This window comes from Carcharhinus amblyrhynchos, chromosome 5 (assembly GCF_965287045.1).
Source record: "Carcharhinus amblyrhynchos chromosome 5, sCarAmb.v2.hapA, whole genome shotgun sequence".
Lineage (NCBI taxonomy): Eukaryota > Metazoa > Chordata > Chondrichthyes > Carcharhiniformes > Carcharhinidae > Carcharhinus > Carcharhinus amblyrhynchos.
In genome coordinates this window covers 128,569,419-128,589,941 of record NC_137328.1, presented here as the reverse complement: position 1 = coordinate 128,589,941, position 20,523 = coordinate 128,569,419, and the positions used below count along the sequence as shown (strand labels likewise).

Below are 20,523 nucleotides of genomic sequence, written 5' to 3'. Positions count from 1 at the left end.
CCAGAAAAGCATCCATTTATTCCAACTTTCTGCTTCCTGTTAGATAGCCAATCGTCAATCCACACTAACACTTTACCCCCAACTCTGTGTACCCTAACCTTCTGCAGCAACCTTTTGTGAGGCACCTTACCAAACGCCTTCTGGAAATCCATAAAAATCCAGTAAATTCGTCAAACAAGACTTTCCCTTCACGAATCCATGCTGTGTCTGATTGATCGAACCGTTCCTTTCCAGGTGTAATGCTATTTCTTCTTTAAGGATGGATTCTAGCATTTTCCCAACTACGAACATTAAGGTAACCAGCCTATTATTACCAGCCTTTTGTCTACTTCCTTTTCTAAACAGCGGTGTAACAATAGCTGTTTTCCAATCAGCTGGCACTTCCCCAGAGTCCAGCGAATTTTGATAAATAACTACTAACGCATCTGCTATTACTTCTGCCATTTCTTTCAACACCCTGGGATGCATTCCACCTAGGCCCGGGGACTTTTCTACCTTCAGTCCCATTAGTCTACCAAGGACTACCTCTTTAGAAACAGTAATTGTATTAAGGACGTGACCTCCTACCAACCCTCGCTCGTTAATATCTGGTAAGCTATTTGCGTCCTCCACCGTGAAGAGCGGCACAAAAAACATAGAACACTACAGCCTATTTAAAACCTATTTAAAGTCTCAGCCATTTCCTCATTTCCCACTAAAATCCTCCCTCTCATCCTCCAAGGGTCCAACATAGCCAGTCGAGGATCCTAGGGTAAAGTGTGTAGGTATTCTGGGTCACATCGATATCAAAAAGCTGGTGGTAATGGGCGTCTTAAAAAGCATTAAAGTAGCTGGCTCCCCACTGCTTTGAGTCCCACCCCCTGCCAAACTAGTTTAAACCCTCCCAAATGGCTCTAGCAAATCTCCCCAACAGAATATTAGTTCCCCTCCAGTTCAGATGTAATCCGTCCCTCTTACATAGGAACATAGAAGATAAAAGCCATTTGGCCCTTTGAGCCAGCTCCACCATTTATTATGATCATAGCTGATCATCCAGCTTAACAGCCTCATCCTTCTTTCTCCCAAAACCTTTGATCCCATTCCATCCAAGTGCTGTATCCAGTTGCCTCCTGAATACATGCAATGTTTTAGCATCAGCTACTTCCTGTGGCAATGAATTCCACAGGTTCACCATTGTTTGGTTAAGAAATCTTTCCTCATCCTATATCATTGACCCTGAATCCTCAGACTGTGACCCCTGGTTCTGGACTCCAACCATCAGGAATATCCTCCCTGCATCTACTTTGTCTAGTCCTGTTAGAATTTTATAAGTCTCTTGAGAGCCCACTCATTCGTCTGAACTCCAGCGAAAACAATTCTAACCTAGTCAGTCACTCTCTTCATCAGTCCCTCCAACCCCGGAATCAGCCTGGTAAACATTCTTTGCCCTCCCTCGAGAGCAAGAACATCCTTCCTCAGAAAAGGAGGCCAAAACTACATGCAGTATTCTCGATGTGGCTTCACTGAGACCCTGCATAATTGCAGCAACACATCCCTGCTCCAGTACTCAAAACCTCTCGCAATGAAGGCCACCATACCATTTGCATTCTTTATCACCTGCTGCACTGACATGCTTGCCTTCAGTGACTGGTGCACAAGGACACCCAGCAGGTCCCGCCAAATTTTAAACTTTCCACAATAGCACTTGCAAAACTGTGAAGGCATCGGTCACAATCCTGTTTAGGTGCAAACCATTTGGCCTATACAGGACCCAACTGCTCCAGAACCTGTCCCAATGTGTCAAGAATCTAAAGCCCTCCCTCTTCCACCATCACTGCATCCATTCATCTGTTTTGTCCTCTTATTTTTACATTCATTAGCAAGTAGTACTTGAGTAATTGGCAGACGAGAATTTTCCCTAGCTTTCTAAAATCCTCTTGTGGAATTTCATCTCTCTTTCTACCTATGTCATCAGTTCCAGTCCATGAGAATGCTCTATCGCTGCTCAGTAGTGAGCACCAGTAAATAGTTTTTCAAGTCAGATTCTTGCCTGGGGCTATGTTTCCCTTAACTAAAAAGGATCTTCCATCAATATTACTTTTCCAACCTTTCTACTCTTTGTATAGTTGAGCTACCGATGATGCCTGGAAATCAGCTCTGGCTGCATTCCTCATCGGAATAATCACTCATCAATATTCAGCATGTGAGCTTCCTACCTTCTTGTCTCCATCTTCATCGACAGTGTTGGAATCCTTCTCTGCAGCTGGGAGATGCACAACACATTGTATCAGCTGCAATACTAAGGCTGTCACCATCTGAATAAAGAGTGGCTCTCCATCCATATCACTGCTGTTTAATCTGTTTAATAAAACAAGAACAGACATCAGGGCTCAAGTCGCTGACTTCACTAATGCATTTAAAATTCTCTTCCCTCAGTTAAAACTGCAACAGACGTCCTGGGGCACTTCAAAATTATATTTCTCTATGTCATAATGGATTAGACAGCATCTTATCACTGTTCAAATTGAGTTTAAATCTCCTACATCTGATGGTTGCGAAGATCCTACACAAAATGAGTTTGGGTTGTCTGTATTTGCCAAAGTACAAACCTGCTCTGAATAAAGATTAAACGGACAATGTAAAGAAGAGGCCACAGGGTGGCTAGTATGGGAAGGAAAGGAAATCTGAAATTAGAACAAAAGATGATAACACATGGGAGCTGAAGCAGGCCATTTGCTCCCTCAAATCTACTGCGCCATTCAATAAGAGCTGGCTGATCTTCTATTTCAACATCATTTTCCGGCACTAACCCCATATCCAATGATGTTTTTGATATGTAGAAATCTACCAACCTCAGTCTTGAACATACTCAATGATTGAACCTCCACAGCATAAGAACATAAGAAATAGGAGCAGGAGTAGGCCATCTAGCCCTTCGAGCCTGCCCCGCCATTCAATAAGATCATGGCTGATCTGAAGTGGATCAGTTCCACTTTCCCGCTTTCTCCCCATAACCCTTAATTCCCTTGCCTACCAAAAACTTAACTACCCATGTCTTAAATATATTTAGCGAGGTAGCCTCCACCACTTGAATGGGCATAGAATTCCAGAGATTCACCACCCTTTGAGTGAAGAAGTTCCTCCTCAACTCCGATCTAAACTGCCACCCCCCCCCCCCCACCCCCCAACCTTATCTTGAGGCTGTGCCCTCTAGTCCTGTTGTCCTTTCTGAGCGGGAAGAATCTCTCTACCTCTATCCTATCCATCCCTTTCATTATCTTACACGTCTCTATAAGATCCCCCCTCATCCTTCTAAACTCCAGCGAGTACAGACCCAGTCTATTTAGTCTCTCTTCATAGTCCAACCCCCTCATCTCCGGTATCAGCCTGGTGAACCTCCTCTGCACTCCCTCCAAGGCCAAAATATCCTTGCGTAAGTGCGGCGACCAAAACTGCACACAGTACTCCAGCTGTGGCCTCACCAATGCACTGTACAGTTGCAGCAAGACCTCCCTGCTTTTATATTCTATCCCCCTCACTATAAAGGCCAGCATCCCATTCGCCTTCTTGATCACCTGCTGCACCTGCAGACTGGGTTTTTGCGACTCATGCACAAGGACCCCCAGGTCCCTCTGCACCGTAGCATGCTGCAGCTTTTCGCCCTTTAAATAGTAATCCCTCCTACTATTATTCCTGCCAAAGTGGATAACCTCACACTTGCTAACATTGTACTCTAACTGCCAGGTCCTCGCCCACTCGCTCAGCCTAGCTAGATCCCTCTGCAGACATTCCACACCCTCTGCACAATTTGCTTTTCCACTTATCTTGGTGTCATCAGCAAATTTCGACACCCTACACTCAGCCCCTTCCTCCAGATCATCTATATAAATGGTAAATAGTTGAGGCCCCAGCACCGATCCCTGTGGCACTCCACTAGTTACCAACCGCTAATCAGAATAACACCCATTAATACCAACTCTCTGCGTCCTATTAGACAACCAATCCTCTATCCACGCTAACACCTTACCCCTAACACCATGCACCCTAACCTTCTGAAGCAACCTTTTGTGATCAAGAAGGCGAATGGGATGCTGGCCTTTATAGCGAGGGGGATAGAATATAAAAGCAGGGAGGTCTTGCTGCAACTGTACAGGGCATTGGTGAGGCCGCAGCTGGAGTACTATGTGCAGTTTTGGTCGCTGCACTTGCGCAAGGATATTTTGGCCTTGGAGGGAGTGCAGAGGATGTCCACTAGGCTGATACTGGAGATGAGGGAGTTGAACTACGAGAAGAGACTAAATAGACTGGGTCTGTACTCATTGGAGTTTAGGATGAGGGGGGATCTTATAGAGACGTATAAGATAATGAAGGGGATGGATAGGATAGAGGTAGACAGATTCTCCCTGCTTAGAAAGGACAGCAGGACTAGAGGGCACAGCCTTCGGGGGGGGGGGGTTGTGTGTGTGTGTGTGTGTGTGTGTGTGTGTGTGTGGGGTGGTGGTGCAGTTTAGTACAGAGTTGAGGGGGAACTTCTTCACTCAAAGGGTGGTGAGTCTCTGGAATTCTCTGCCCGTTGAAGTGCTGGAGGCTACCTCGCTAACTATATTTAAGACACGGGTAGATAGGTTTTTGGTAGGCAAGGTAATTAAGGGTTATGGGGAGAAAGCGGGAAAATGGAACTGACCCACTTCAGATCAGCCATGATCTTACTGAATGGCGGGGCAGGCTCGAAGGGCTAGATGGCCTACTCCTGCTCCTATTTCTTACGTTCTTATACCTTATCAAACACCTTTTGAAAATCGAGAAACACTACATCCACCTGTTCCCCTCTGTCTACCGCACTAGTCACATCCTCATAGAATTCCAATAAATTTGTCAAACACGACTTCCCCTTAACGAATCCGTGCTGCGTCTGCTCTATCAAATAATTCTTCTCCAGGTGTCTCGCTATTTCTTCTTTGATGATGGATTCAAGCATTTTTCCAACAACAGACGTTAAACTAACCAGCCTATAATTCCCTGCCTTCTGCCTGCTACCTTTTTTAAACAGTGGCGTAACATTAGCCGTTTTCCAATCTTCCGGCACTTCCCCGGAATCCAGCGAAGTTTGGGAAATAATCACTAAGGCATCCACTATCACCTCTGCCATTTCCTTCAGAACCCTGGGATGCATTCCATCTGGTCCTGGGGACTTGTCCACCATCAGTGCCGCTAGTCGATCAAGCACTACCTCTCTCGTGACAGTAATCACATTCAGGCCTTCAACTCCTACCATCCTTCTATCTTTAATATCTGGCAAACTATTCGTGTCCTCCTCCGTGAAGACCGAGGCAAAAAATTATTTAAGGCCTCAGCCATTTCCTCATCTCCCACCACCAAATCCCCCCTCTCATCCTCTAAGGGCCCAGCATTCACTCTAGCCAGCCTCCTCCTCTTTATATATTTGTAAAAACTCTTACTGTCCTTTTTTATAGAACATAGAACATTACAGCGCAGTACAGACCCTTTGGCCCTCGATGTTGCGCTGACCAGTGGAACCAATCTAATGACTCTCTAACCTAAACTATTCCAATGTTATCCATATGCCTATCCACTGACCATTTGAACGCCCTTAAAGTTGGCAAGTCCACAACTGCTGCAGGCAAGGCATTCCACGACCTTACTACCCTCTGAGTAAAGAACCTACCTCTGACATCTGTCCTATAATTACCACCCCTTAATTTAAAGCTATGTCCCCTCGTGTTAGCCATCACCATCCCAGGTAAAAGGCTCTCACTGTCCACCCTACCCAATCCTTTGATCATCTTGTATGCCTCAATTAGGTCACCTCGTAACCTTCTTCTCTCCAATAAAAATAACCTCAAGTCCCTCAGTCTTTCCTCATAAGACCTTCCCACCATACCAGGCAACATCCTGGTAAACCTCCTCTGCACCCTTTCCAATGCCTCCACATCTTTCTTATAATGCGGCAGCCAGAACTGTACGCAATACTCCAAGTGCGGCCACACCAGAGTTTTGTACAGTTGTAACATAACCTCACAGCTCCGAAATTCAATCCCTCTACCAATAAAAGCTAACACACCGTACGCCTTCTTAACAACCTTATCAACCTGGGTGCCAACTTTCAGGGAGCTATGCACAGGTACCCCGAGATCTCTCTGCTCATCAACACTTCTAAGAGTCCTTTCATTAGCCCTATATTCTGTACTCCTGCTTTTCTTACCAAAGTGAATCACCTCACACTTTTCTGTATTAAACTCCATCTGCCACCTCTTGGCCCAGCTCTGCAGCTTATCTATGTCCCTCTACAAACTGTAACATCCATCCTCACTGTCTACAACTCCTCCAACTTTGGTGTCGTCAGCAAATTTACTAATCCATCCTTTTACAGCCTCATCTAGGTCATTTGTAAAAATGACAAACAGCAGTAGCCCCAAAACAGATCCTTGAGGTACACCACTTGTAACTGCACTCCAGGTTGAATATTTCCCATCAACCACCAGCCTCTGTCTTCTATCAGCTAGACAATTCCTGATCCAAACTGCTAAATCACCCTCAATCCCATGCATCTGCATTTTCTGCAATAGCCTACCATGGGGAACCTTATATTTAGTGCTCGTTTAGCTTCTTAATCTATCCTTCCTTCCTTCATCAGCTTCTTAGTCAATCTTTGTGGATTTTTAAACCTCTCCCAATCTTCTACTCGCTCACTGCTTTTAGCCACTCAAAGTATCAGCTTTTAATTTAATACTCTCCTTTATTTCCTCAGATAACCACGGCTGATTATCCCTTCTCCACCATCGGAACATATTTCTGCTGAGCACTGAGAAAGATCTCCTTAAAGATCCTCCACTGTTCCTCAGCAGTCCTACTGGCCAATCTGCGCCCCCAATCTACATTTGCCAATTCCCCTCTCATCCTATCGTACTCCCCTCTGTTCAAACAGAGGACACAGGTTCGGGACCCTACTTTCTCATCCTCCATCTGCATCAGAAATTCAACCATACAATGATCGCTCGTCCCAAGAGGATCCCTCACAACAAGATCCCTAATTCTACCTGCCTCGTTACATGACACCAGATCTAAGATAGCTCGCTCCCTCATCGGTTCCGTCACACACTGTTCAAGGAAACTACCCCAGCAGCATTCCACAAACTCTTCCTCAAGCCCACCGCGTCCGACATGGGTCAACCAATCAATACGTAGATTGAAATCCCCCATAATTATCACCGTTCCATTCCTGCATGCATCATTTATTTGCTTGTTTATAGCCTGCCCCACCTCCAAGTTATTATTTGGGGGCCTATAGACCACACCCACCAGCGTCTTCCTCCTCTTACTGTTCCTTATCTCCACCCACAACAATTCCACGTTCTGCTCTTTGGAGCCTATATCTTCCCTTACTATCGCCCTGATATTATCCCTAATCAGCAGAGCTACCCCTCCCCCTTTTCCTCCCATCTATCCTTCCTAAACACTTGATACCCCTGGACATTCAGCTCCCAGTCCCTGTCACCCTGCAACCATGTTTCCGTAATGGCCACTAGATCATATCCATTTGTGCTGATCTGCGCCACCAGCTCATTCACTTTGTTCCGAATGCTTCGTGCATTCAGGTAAAGTGTCTTCATCCCAGCATTTATCTGGACCCTATTTGAAGGAACGCTACCAACCTTTCTCATGCCCCGTACTCCCTTTATTATTGGGACATCCTCAACATTTTCCCGCGCCCGTACTCTCTCTTTTACTTCAGACATTGTAATTTCTCCCATCCCTGCACACAATCCCGCCCCCCGCAATTAGTTTAAAGCCCTATCTACAGTCCTAGTTATACGATTTGCCAGGACTCTGGTCCCAGCACGGTTCAGACCAAGACCATCCCCATCTGAACAGGTCCCACCTGCCCCAATACTGGTGCCAATGCCCTATAAATTCAAACCCATTCCTCCCACACCAATCCCTGAGCCACCCATTCATCTCTTTAATAACAGCCCTCTGAGGGAAAGAACTCCAAAGATTCACCACCATCTGAATGAAATTCCTTCTCATCTCAATCTTCAATGGCCTGCCCTAATTCTGAGACTGTGATCCCTGGTTTGGGATATCCCAGCCAAGGGAAGCATCCTTCCTGCAGTTACCTGCTCCAGCCCTGTAAGTGTGTGTTTCAATAAGCTCACTTCTCATTTTTTTAAACTCAAGAGAATAAAGTCCATTCTACCAAATTATTCCTCAAAGGACAATCCATCCCATCTCAGTGAACCTTTGTTGCATTCCCTCCAAGGCAAGTATACCTTTCCTTAGGTAAAGATACTAAAATTGCACACAATAACACAGGTGCAGTCTCGCGAACGCTCTATACAATTGCAATAAGACATCTTTACTCCAATACACAAATACACTTGCAATAAAAGGTCACACACATCAGTTACACAAAAAGTGAATCACGTTACCTGAAATTTCTTAGACTCCTCTTACTTGTCGGGAGTTTTGCAAGCGAGGCAAACATCTCTTCTAGTATCAACTGTCTGTGCTTCTCATATCTTGAGAACACCTGTCAAAAGTTCCAGAAAAAATTCTTCAGCTGGTTGATGGATTTTATAAGGATAAGAAACATTTATGATTTTAAACAGAGAAATAGCTCATTCTGTGGCATGCCTACCAGGTTGTTGCATACCTTGTTACAGGGTAGATGTAGCTGGATATGCAAATGACATACATCTCACGGCTGAACTAATTTCAGATTAAACATTTTAGAAACATTGAAAAACTACAGCACAAAGCAGGCCCTTTGGCCCACAAAGTTGTGCCGAACATATCCCAACCTTAGAGATTACTAAGCTTACCTATAACCCTCTATCTTACTAAGTTCCATGTACTTATCTAAAAGTCTCTTAGAAAATCCTATTGAATCTGCCTCCACCACCACCGCCAACAGCCGATTCCACGCACCCACCACTCTGAGTGAAAAACTTATCCCTGACATCTCCTCTGTACCTACTCCCCAGCACCTTAAACCTGTGTTCTCTTGTGGCAGCCATTTCAGCCCTGGGGAAAAGCCTCTGACTATCCACTCAATACCTCTTAACATCTTACACCTCTGTACTTAAAAACTTACATTTACATAGCGTTGTTCACAATTATCAGATGGCTGTCAAACTGCTTTACAATTTAAGTACTTCTGTGGTTTGACTCTTGATATTTATTTTTATTCAATGGATTTGGGCAAGACCAACATTTACTGCCCATGATGAATTGTCCTGGAAAAAGTGGTTCTTGAACCGTTGTAATTCATTTGCTGTAGGAACACAGACAGTGTCAAGGAAGAAGCTTCAGTAGTTATGACCCAACGATAGTGAAGGAACGGTGTCATATTTCCAAGTCAGAATGGTAACTGGTGTTTCCATGCATCTTCTGCCTCTGTCCTCCTATATGATGGTGGCTTTGGAAGGAGCTGTCCAAGGAGCCTTGGTGAGTTCCTGACGTACAACTTAAAGATGGTACAAACGATTGCCAGTGTGTCAGTGGTGGAGAGATTGAATGTTAGTAGATAAGATGCCAATGAAGTATGATACTTTGTCCTGGATAGTATCAAGCTCGAGTATTGTTGGAACCACACTTATCTAGGCAAGTAGATTCCATTACATTCTGACTTAGAACGTAGAACATTACAGCACAGTACAGGCCCTTCGGCCCTCAGTGTTGTGCCGAGCTACGTCCAAACCCACGATCAAGCTATCCCACTGCCCATCATTCTGCTGTGCTCCATCTGCCTATCCAATAACCACTTGAAAGTTCCTACAGTGTCCGACTCCACAATCACAGCAGGCAGTGTATTCCACACCCCAACCACTCTGAGTAAACAATCTACCTCAGACATCCCTCCTATATCTGAACCTTATAATTATGCCCCCTAGTAACAGCTACATCCACCCAAAGAAATAGTCTCTGTACATCCACTTTATCTATCCCCTTTATCATCTTATAAACCTCTATTAAGACTTCTGCAATGTAGATGCTGAGCACACTTTGTGAAATCAGGGAGCAAGTGGCTTTGCTTAAGATTCCTAGCCTTTGACCAGCTCTTCTAGCTACAGTACTTACATAGCTAGTCCAGGTCAGTTTTTAGTCAATGGTAACCCCCCACGATGTGGGGGGATTCAGCGATAGTAATGTCACTGAATGTCAAGAAGGTGACAATTCTCCAACATTCTCCATTGTTGCAGAACGACCAATTCCAACAAGAGATGTTCTGCCTGGCACAAAGTTTTTTGCCACCTCTTAGCCCAAGCTCTGATATTGTCCAGGTCCTGCTGCATTTGCACATAGGTTACTTCAGCATGAGTCGTTGCGAATTGTGCTGAAAATTGCATGGCGAGCATCGCACTTCCGACCTCACCATCGAAGGAAGGTCGGTCAGTGATGAAGCAGCTGAAGATTGTTAGGCCTTGGACACTACCCTGAGGAACTCCTGCAGTGATGTCCTGGAGCTGTGAAAATTGACCTCCAACCACCATAACCATCTTCCTTTGTGCCAGATATGACTTGAACCAGCAAGGGTTTTCTCCCAGATTCCCACTGATTCCAGTTTTGTTAGGGCTCTTTGATGCCACTTGGTCAAATGGATTAGAAGGAACACGAGGAAAAACCTTTTTACACAGAGGGTGGTGGGTAATTGAAATTCACTGCCTGAGTTGGCAGTGGAGGCAGAGACATTAAACTCCTTTAAAAAGTACCTGGATCTGCACCTTAAAGTGCAGTAACTTGCAGGGCTATGGGCCACATGCAGGAAGATGGGATTGATAGTTGTGATAGTAATGATAAAAAGGGCATCTGAGTGTCTTTAGGTTGGCATGGACAAGATGGTCCAAATGGCCCCACTTCTATGGTTTGTGCCAATTGAGGTTGAGCAATTCTGCTGCTGCTGATGGCCCACAGCACCTCATGGTTACCCATTCTTGTGCTTTTAGATCTATTCAAGCCTATTCCATTTAGCACAGTGGTAGTGCCACACAACACAACGGAGGATATCCCGCAATGTGAAGACAGGACTTTGTCCCCACAGGCAGTGTGCTGTGGAGACTGCTGCCAATATTGTCATGAACATCTGTGGCAGGCAGGTTGGTGAGGGTGAGGTCAAGTTTGTTCTTTTCTAATATTAGTTCTTTCGTCACCCCCCACAGTCCCAGTCTAGCAGCGATGTCCTTTAAGATCCTGCCAGCTTGGTCTGTGGTGGTGCTATTGAGCCAATCTTGGACATTGAAGTCCCCATCCAGAGTACATTCCATGACTTTACAACCCTCAGTGCTTCCTCCAAGTTGTGTTCAATATGGAAGATATGACCAATCCATGACCTGAGCTACTACCATGTCGCCATCTCTGCTGGGTCTATCCTGCCGGTGGGACAGCACATGCCCAGGAATGGTGATGGTGGTGCCTGGGACATAAGAAATAGGAGCAGGAGTAGGCCATCTAGCCCTTTGAGCCTGCCCCGCCATTCAATAAGATCATGACTGATCTGAAGTGGATCAGTTCCACTTTCCCACTCTCTCCCCATAACCCTTAATTCCCTTGTCTATCAGAAACCTATCTACGCGTGACTTAAATATATTCAGCAAGGTATTCTCCACCACTTCAACGGGCAGAGAATTCCAGAGATTCACCACCCTTTGAGTGAAGAAGTTCCTCCTCAACTCCGATCTAAATTGCACCCCCCCCCCCTTATCTTGAGGCTGTGTCCTCTAGTCCTGCTATCCTTTCTAAGCGGGAAGAATCTCTCTACCTCTACCCTATCCATCCCCTTCATTATCTTATATGTCTCTGTAAGATCCCCCCTCAGCCTTTTAAGCTCCAACGAGTACAGACCCAGTCCATTCAGCCTCTCTTCATAGTCCAACCCCCTCATCTCTGGTATCAGCCTAGTGAACCTCCTCTGCACTCCCTGCAAGGCCAATATATCCTTCTGCAAGTGCAGTGACCAAAACTGCATACAGTACTCCAGCTGCGGCCTCACCAGCGCCCTGTACAGTTGTAGTATGTTACATTATACGGTATGATTCTAAGAGGATGACTATGTCAGGCTACTGCTTGACTAGTCTGTGATACAGTTCTTCCAATTTTGGCACTAGCCCCCAGACATTAATAAGGAGTTTGCAGAGTCTGAAAGGGTTGAGTTCACATAGAAACATACATAGAAACTCGAAGCAGGGGTAGGCCGTGTGGCCCTTCAAGCCTGCTCCGCCATTCATTTTCATCACATCTGATCATCAAGTTCAATATCCTAATCCCGCTTTCTCCTCATATCCCTTGATCCCTTTAGTGCCAAGAGCTATATCAATTTCTTCTTGAAATCACAATGTTTTGGCCTCAACTACTTTGTGGTAATAAATTCCACACATTCACCACCCTCTGGGTGAAGAAATTTCTCCTCACCACAGTCCTAAAAGATTTACCCCTTAACGTCAAACTATGACCCCTAGTTCTGGAATCCCCTGCCATCAGGTACATCCTTTCTGAATCTATCCTGTCTCATTCTGTTAGAATTTAAGTTTCCATGATATCCCATCTCACTTTTCAGCACCCCTAGGAAAATATAATCCTAACTGACTCAATCTCTCCCTCCTATGACAGTCCACCCATCCCAGGAACCAGCCTGGTAAACCTTTGCTGCACTCCACTATAGCAAAGACATCCTTCCTCAGAAAAGAGCCAAAACTGCTCTTTAACTTTAGACAGTAATGCACTACATGAGACTTTGTCGAAAGCCTTCCGAAAGTCTGAATAAACCACATCCACCAGTTCTCCTTAGTCAAGTCTATGAGCTACATCCTCAAAAAATTCCAAAAGATTCATCAAGCATGATTTCCATTCCAAAAATCCATGCTAAATTATCCACAGAATCCCTAGAGTGCAGAAGGAGACCATTCAACTCATCGAATCTGTAACGGCCACAATCACACCCAGGCCTCATTTCCTTAACCCCACATATTTACCCTGCTAATCCCCCTGACACTAAGGCCAATCCACCTAACCCACACATCTTTGGACTGAGGGGGGAAACCTGCACACCCAAAGGAAACCCATGCAGACACAGTGAGAATGTGCAAACTCCAAACAGGCAATAACCCAAGGTCAGAATAGAACCTGGGTCCCTGGCGCTGTGAGGCAGCAGTGCTAACCACTGTGCCGCCATGTCTGATCATACCACTGCTACGAATGGACTCCAGCAATTTCCCCAGTGCTGACGTCAGGCCTACCAATCCTTAGTTCCTTGTTTTCTCTCTACCTCCCGAGGTCTGTGACCAGCGGTGTGCCTCAGGGATCACTGCTGGGCCCACTGTAATTTGTCATTTATATTAATGATTTGGATGAGAACATAGGAGGCATGGTTAGTAAGTTTGCAGATGATGCAAAGATTGGTGACATAGTGGGCAGTAAAGAAAGTTATCTCCAATTGCAATGGGATCTTGATCAATTGGGCCAGTGGGCTAACAAATGGCAGATGGAGTTTAATTTAGACAAATGCAAGGTGATGCATTTTGATAGATTGAACCAGGGCGGGACTTACTCACTTAATAGTAGGGCACTGGGGAGAGTTACAGAACAAAGAGATCTAGGGGTACAGGTTCATAACTCTTTGAAAGTGGAGTCACAGGTGGACAGAGTGGTGAAAGAGGCATTCAACATGCTTGGTTTCATTGGTTAAAACATTGAATACAAGAGTTGGGACATCTTGTTGAAGTTGTACAAGACATTGGTAAGGCCATACTTGGAATACTGTGTGCAATTCTGGTCACCCTATTTTAGAAAGGATATTATTAAACTAGAAAGAGTGTAGAAAAGATTTACTAGGATGCTACTGGGACTTGATGGATTGAGTAGTAAGGAGAAATGAGACTGAATAGACTGGGACTTTTTTTCTCTGGAGAGAAGGTAAAGGGGTGATCTTAAGAACATAAGAAATAGGAGCAGGAGTCGGCCATCTAGCCCTTTGAGCCTGCCCCGCCATTCAATAAGATCATGGCTGATCTGAAGTGGCTCAGTTCCACTTTCCCACTTTCTCCCCATAACCCTTAATTCCCTTGTCTATCAAAAACCTACCTACCCGTAGCCTCCACCACTTCAACGGGCAGAGAATTCCGGAGATTCACCACCCTTTGAGTGAAGAAGTTCCTCCTCAAATCTGATCTAAATTGCCCCCCACTAATAGAGGTCTATAAAATAATGAGGGGCACAGATCAACGAGATAGTCAATATCTTTTCCCAAAGGTAGGGGAATCTAAAACTAGAGGGAATAGGTTTAAGGCGAGAGGGGAGAGATACAAAAGTGTCCAGAGGGGCAATTTTTTCACAGGGGGTGGTGAGTGTCTGGAACAAGCTGCCAGAGGTACTAGTAGAGGCAGGTACAATTTTATCTTTTAAAAAGCATTAAGATAGTTACATGGGTATGATGGGTATAAAGGGATATGGACCAAATACAGGCAATTGGGATTAGCTCAGGGGTTTTTAAAAAAGGGGCAGCATGGACAAGTTGGGCCAAAGGGCCTATTTCCATGCTGTAAACCTCCATGACATCCTTTTTGAATAATGGGCTTACATTAGCTACCCTCCAATATGTAGGAAGCATTCGAGAGTTTAAAGAATTTTGGAAAACGACAAATGGGTCTGCTATTTCCAGGGCCACATCCTTAAGTACTCTGGGGTGAAGATTATGGAATGGCGGGGCAGGCTCAAAGGGCTAGATGGCCTACTCCTGCTCCTATTTCTTATGTTCTTGTGTTATCAGGCCTGGAGGCTTATCCACCTTCAATCCCAATAATTTCCCAAAGTCATTTCCCTACTAATATTGATTTCCTTCAGTTCCTCACTAAACTTTACCTGTCTCAGAACTTCTGGTACATTATTCAAGCCTTCATTTGAGACTGTTCTGGATTGATGACAGAATAGTAAGAAGTCTCTCACAACACCAGGCTAAAGTCCAACAAGTTTATTTGATAGTAAACCCACTAGCTTTTGGGGTTTGCCCCTTCGTCAGGTAACCTGGTGTTGACAGACTTCTTACTGTGTTTACCCCAGTCCAATGCCAGCATCTCCACATCTTGATGACAGAAGACAGAGTGCTTGTAAAGGGTTGTTTTTCAAACTGAAGGCCTGTGACCAATGGTGTGCCTCAGGGATCAGTGCTGGCTTCACTGTTATTTGTCATTTATATTAATGATTTAGATAAGAATTTTTCAGGCATGGTCAATAAGTTTGCAGATGACATCAAGGTTGTGGCAGTAAGGTTATCTCAGATTGTAACAGGATTTTGATCAATTGAGCCAGTGGGTTGACGAATGGCAGTTAAGTTTAATTTAGATAAATGCAAGATGATGCAATTTGGTTGACTGAACCAGGGCAGGACTCACTCAGTTAATGGTAGGGCATTGGGCAAAGTTACAGATCAAAGATCTAGGGGTACAGGTTCATAGCTCTTGAAAGTGGAGACACAGATGAACAGGGTGATGAAGAAGCCATTCGGCATGCTTGGTTTCATTGGTCAGAATATTGAATACAGGAATTGGGATGTCTTAAAGTTGTACAAGATATTGGTAAGGCTACATTTGGAACACTGTATGCAGTTCCTGATCACCCTATTAGAGAAAGGCTATTATTAGACTAGAAAGTGTGCAGAAAAGATTTAGTGGGATGTACCTGGACTTGATGGTTTTTTGGGTTTTAACAGGAGACTGGATAGACTGGGACTTTTTTTCCCTGGAGGTGTAGGAGGCTAGAACCTGGGTCCCTGGTGCTGTGAGACAGCACTGATAATCTTATAGAGGTCTGTAAAATAATGAGGGGACTCGCTGGGGTCTTTTAAAAGACTTCTGGATGAGTACATGGGATTTACTGGGATTGGGAGTTACAGATAGTTCTATGGCCTGGTAGGTATGGATACGATCGGCGCAACTTGTGGGCCGAAAGGCCTGTTTGTGCTGTAGTGTTCTATGTTCTAAAGATAAGATAGATGGATAGTCAACTAACTTTGGGAAAAGATGAAGAATCTAAAACTAGACGGCATAGGTTTATGGTGAGAGGGAAGAGTTATAAAAGGGTTCAAAGGAGCAATTTCTTCACACAGAGGATTGTATGTCTGGAACAAGCTGCCAGAGGTAGTGGTAGAGGCGGGTACAACTTTGTCATTAAAAAATATTTAGACAGTTACATGGGTAAGGTGGATATAGAGGGATATGGGCCAAACATGGGTAATTGGGATTAACTTAATGGTAAAAACCAGGGGTCATGGACAAATTGGGCAGAAGGACCCATTTGCAACTGTATAGGGCACTGGTGAGGCCGCAGCTGGAGTACTGTGCGCAGTTTTGGTCGCCACACTTACACAAGGATATTTTGGCCTTGGAGGGAGTGCAGAGGAGGTTTACTAGGCTGATACCGGAGTTGAGGGAGTTGAACTATGAGGAGAGGCTGAATAAACTAGGCTTGTACTCATTAGAGTTTAGAAGAATGAGGGGAGATCTCATTGAGACATATATGATGATGAATGGGATGGATAGGGTAGAGGTGGAGAGGCTCTTATCGCTCAGAAAGGACAGTAGGACTAGAGGGCACAGCCTCAAGATAGAGGGGGGGTTGCAGTTTAGAACAGAGTTGAGGAGGAACTTCTTCACTCAAAGGGTGGTGAATCTCTGGAATTCTCTGCCCGTTGAAGTGGTGGAGGCTGCCTCACTAAATATATTTAAGACGCGGGTTGATAGGTTTTTGGTAGGCAAGGGGATTAAGGGTTATGGGGAGAAGGCAGGAAAGTGGAACTGAGCCACGACAGATCAGCCATGATCTTATTGTATGGCGGGGCAGGCACGAAGGGCTAGATGGCCTACTCCTGCTCCTATTTCTTATGTTCCATGCTGTAAACCTCTTATGACTCTACAACGTTTCATCAGAATAGAAGTGTAAGTATTGACTAGGACTTCTTTGAAAAAGTGTCCAGTCCATACTCCAAAACAGTACCCCAACAGTGCAGCATTCTCTCAGTGCTGCACTGGCATTCCTTGATTTGTGTACTGAAATCTTGAAGATGGACTTGAACACGAACCTTCTGACTGAGCAAGAGTGCAACCAACTGAGACAAAGCTGAACCAAATTCTTGCAAATTGCATCAGATTTATTCATCTGCAGATGCATTAAACACAGAAACCATAATTGATTATTTCCAATAACAGCACTTACAGCCGTCACTAGTTTGATGCCGCACAGCTGCAACTCACTAACGTTTTCCACAAAAAAGGGTGTAATTCCCATGGAAGAAACCTAGACATAAAAAAAAAAGATCGTCACTGCATCATTCCAGGAAGACAGGTAGGACAGGGTATACATGGCAAAACAAATAATCTGGCGCCAAATGTTTATCATGTTATAACAAGTGTCCAATTTACTCCATTCTCATCAGTTCTTATATTGAGGCAATATTATGCACTATGGATGAACAAAAAAAGAGGAAACATTGAAACTAAAGAAAAAGACATACTTTAAGTATTAAACGCATAACTTTGCCTCATTATTTACCAGGGAAGCTAGCAACATGGTATATGACATTAGATGAGATGAAAAATCTCATTAAGGCAGAAGATGTTGATCTATTAAGAGAGGCTGAATAAACTGGGCTTGTACTCGTTGGAGTTTAGAAGGATGAGGGGGTATCTTATTGAGACGTATATGATGATGAAGAAAACGGATAGGGTAGAGGTTGAGAGGTTCTTCCCGCTCAGAAAGGACAGCGGGACTAGAGGGCACAGCCTCAAGTTTGGGGGCGGGGGGCAGTTTAGAACGGAGTTGAAGAGGAACTTCTTCACTCAAAGGGTGGTGAATCTCTGGAATTCTCTGCCCGTTGAAGTGGTGGAGGCTACCTTGCTAAATATATTTAAGACGTGGGTAGATAGGTTTTTGGTAGGCAAGGGGATTAAGGGTTATGGGGAGAAAGCGGGAAAGTGGAACTGAGCCACTTCAGATCAGCCATGATCTTATTGAATGGCGGGGCAGGCTCAAGGGGCTAGATGGCCTATTCCTGCTCCTATTTCTTATGTTCTTAAACTAATCAAAGTGAAGATATAAAACTCTTACTTCAAATTAATTTGTATCCAGATTTATTAAAAACAGCTACTTCACAGTGCTACAATGCAGAAGATGGTGAACAGTATTTGCCACTAACTGGATGTCGTCGTCAAGCCAAAACACATTCACACAAATAAGTAATGAGGTACAAATACAGAACATGCTGGATTAACATAGTAAATCTGGTAGAGTCTGTAGGGAGAAAAACACACAATGTTGAGTGCAGAAGAGTCAGAGGACCCAAAATGTTAACTGTGCTTCTTTCTCCACAGATGCTGCCAGACCTGCTGAATTAATCCAGCATTTCTGTTTGAATTTGAGAAAGGTGGTATTTGAATTTCAGTGCCAGTGTGACACTGTACATACCAAAGACTGTATCAGCTTGTACTAACAAAACTCAAAATACAGCCCAACATCAGAGCCCACATTTAACAACATTTGTTAAACAATCTGAATGCACATTGCCCTGTTCTTTGAAGACAGAACAAACATGTACACACATTGCACCCATTTCACCTGAATAACATAAGTGATCGCCTTTCGCTGATTCATTCTTCAGGGTGATGCCTAGACCTGATGATCTGGAGAAGGGGGCTGAGTGTAGGGTGGAGAAATTTGCTGATGACACGAAGATGAGTGGAAAAGCAAGATGAGTGGAAAAGCAAATTGTGCGGAGGGTGTGGAAAGTCTGCAGAGGGATCTGGATAGGCTGAGTGAGTGGGCGAGGATCTGGCAGAGGAGTATAATGTTAGCAAGTGTGAGGTTATCCACTTTGGCAGAAATAATAGTAGGAGGGATTATTATTTTAAAGACGAAAAGCTGCAGCATGCTATGGTGCAGAGGGACCTGGGGGTCCTTCTGCACGAATTGCAAAAACCCAATCTACAGGTGCAGCAGGTGATCAAGAAAGCAAATGGGATGTTGGCCTTTATAGCGAGGGGGATAGAATATAAAAGCAGGGAGGTCTTGCTGCAACTGTACAGGGCACTGGTGAGGCCGCAGCTGGCGTACTGTGTGCAGTTTTGGTCGCTGCACTTGCGCAAGGATATTTTGGCCTTGGAGGGAGTGCAGAGGACATTCACTAGGCTGATACCAGAGATGAGGGAGTTGGACTATGAAGAGAGACTAGACTGGGTCTGTACTCGCTGGAGTTTAGAAGGATGAGGGGGGATCTTATAGAGATGTATAAGGTAATGAAAGGGATAGATAGGGTAGAGGTAGAGAGATTCTTCCCGCTTAGAAAGGATAGTAGGACTAGAGGGCACAGCCTCAAGATAAGGTGGGGGGCAGTTTAGATCGGAGTTGAGGAGGAACTTCTTCACTCAAAGAGTGGTGAATCTGTGGAATTCTCTGCCTGTTGAAGTGGTGGAGCCTACCTCGCTGAATATATTTAAGTCACGGGTAGATAGGTTTCTGATAGACAGGGGAATTAAGGGTTATGGGGAGAAAGCGGGAAAGTGGAACTGATCCACTTCAGATCAGCCATGATCTTATTGAATGGCGGGGCAGGCTTGAAGGGCTAGATGGCCTACTCCTGCTCCTATTTCTTATCTTCTTATGTACCTATTAGAGTTTATTTTATTCATTCAAGGAATGAGTGTGCTGCTGGTAAGGCCAGTTTATATTGCCCATCCCTACTTGCATGAGAAGGTGGTGGTGAATTGCCTCCTTGAACTGCTGCAGGTTCAAGCAGCCAGCACAATCAAAAATACCAAGCATCCCGGACATTCTCCCTTCCACCTTCTTTCGTTGAGAAAAAGATACCTAAGTCTGATGTCACGTACCAACTCACTCAAGAACTGTGTCTTCCCTGCTGCTGTCAGACTTTTGAATGGACCTATCTCACTTTAAGTTGAACATTCTTGACACCCTGGTTACAACTGTAACACTGGATCTCTGGAATTCTCTGCCCGTTGAAGTGGTGGAGGCTGCCTCGCTAAATATATTTAAGACACGGGTTGATAGGTTTTTGATAGGCAAGGGGATTAAGAGTTATGGGGAGAGGGCGGGAATGTGGAACTGAGACACGACAGATCAGCCATGACCTTATTGAATGGTGGGGCAGGCTCGAGGGGCTAGATGACCTACTCCTGCTCCTATTTCTTATGTTCTTATGTACTACATTCTGCACTCTCGTTTCCTTCTCTATGAACAGTATGCTTCGTCTGTACAGTGCACAAGAAACAATACTTTTCACTGCACACTAATACGTGACAAAATTAAATCAAATCAAAATGTGATCTAGGTACTGTGTTGCTCCAGGATTTGGACCCAGAGACAGTGAAGGAATGTTGATATATTCCCAAGTCATGGAGGGGAACTTCCAGATGGTACTGCTCTTATGTATTGGCTGCCCTTGTCCTTTTAGATAAAAATGGTCATGGGTTTGGAAGCTGCTGTCGATGGAGCCTTGTTGAGTCCTTGTCAAGTTGACTGGTT

At 44.6% G+C, this 20,523-nt stretch overlaps 1 protein-coding gene across 5 annotated transcripts in view; it reads right to left on the bottom strand.

Annotated features, from left to right (window-relative positions):
• nipblb (NIPBL cohesin loading factor b) overlaps positions 1–20,523 on the bottom strand; it is a 600,450-nt gene that overhangs the window by 259,398 nt on the left and 320,529 nt on the right. For all 5 annotated transcript variants that reach the window (XM_080189563.1, XM_080189568.1, XM_080189564.1 and 2 more), the window contains 3 exons: positions 17,203–17,283; positions 8,430–8,530; positions 2,196–2,337 (listed from right to left, as the gene is read on the bottom strand). In XM_080189563.1, coding sequence (XP_080045689.1) covers positions 2,196–2,337; positions 8,430–8,530; positions 17,203–17,283 — 324 coding nt within the window. The remainder of the gene's footprint in view (positions 1–2,195; positions 2,338–8,429; positions 8,531–17,202; positions 17,284–20,523) is intronic.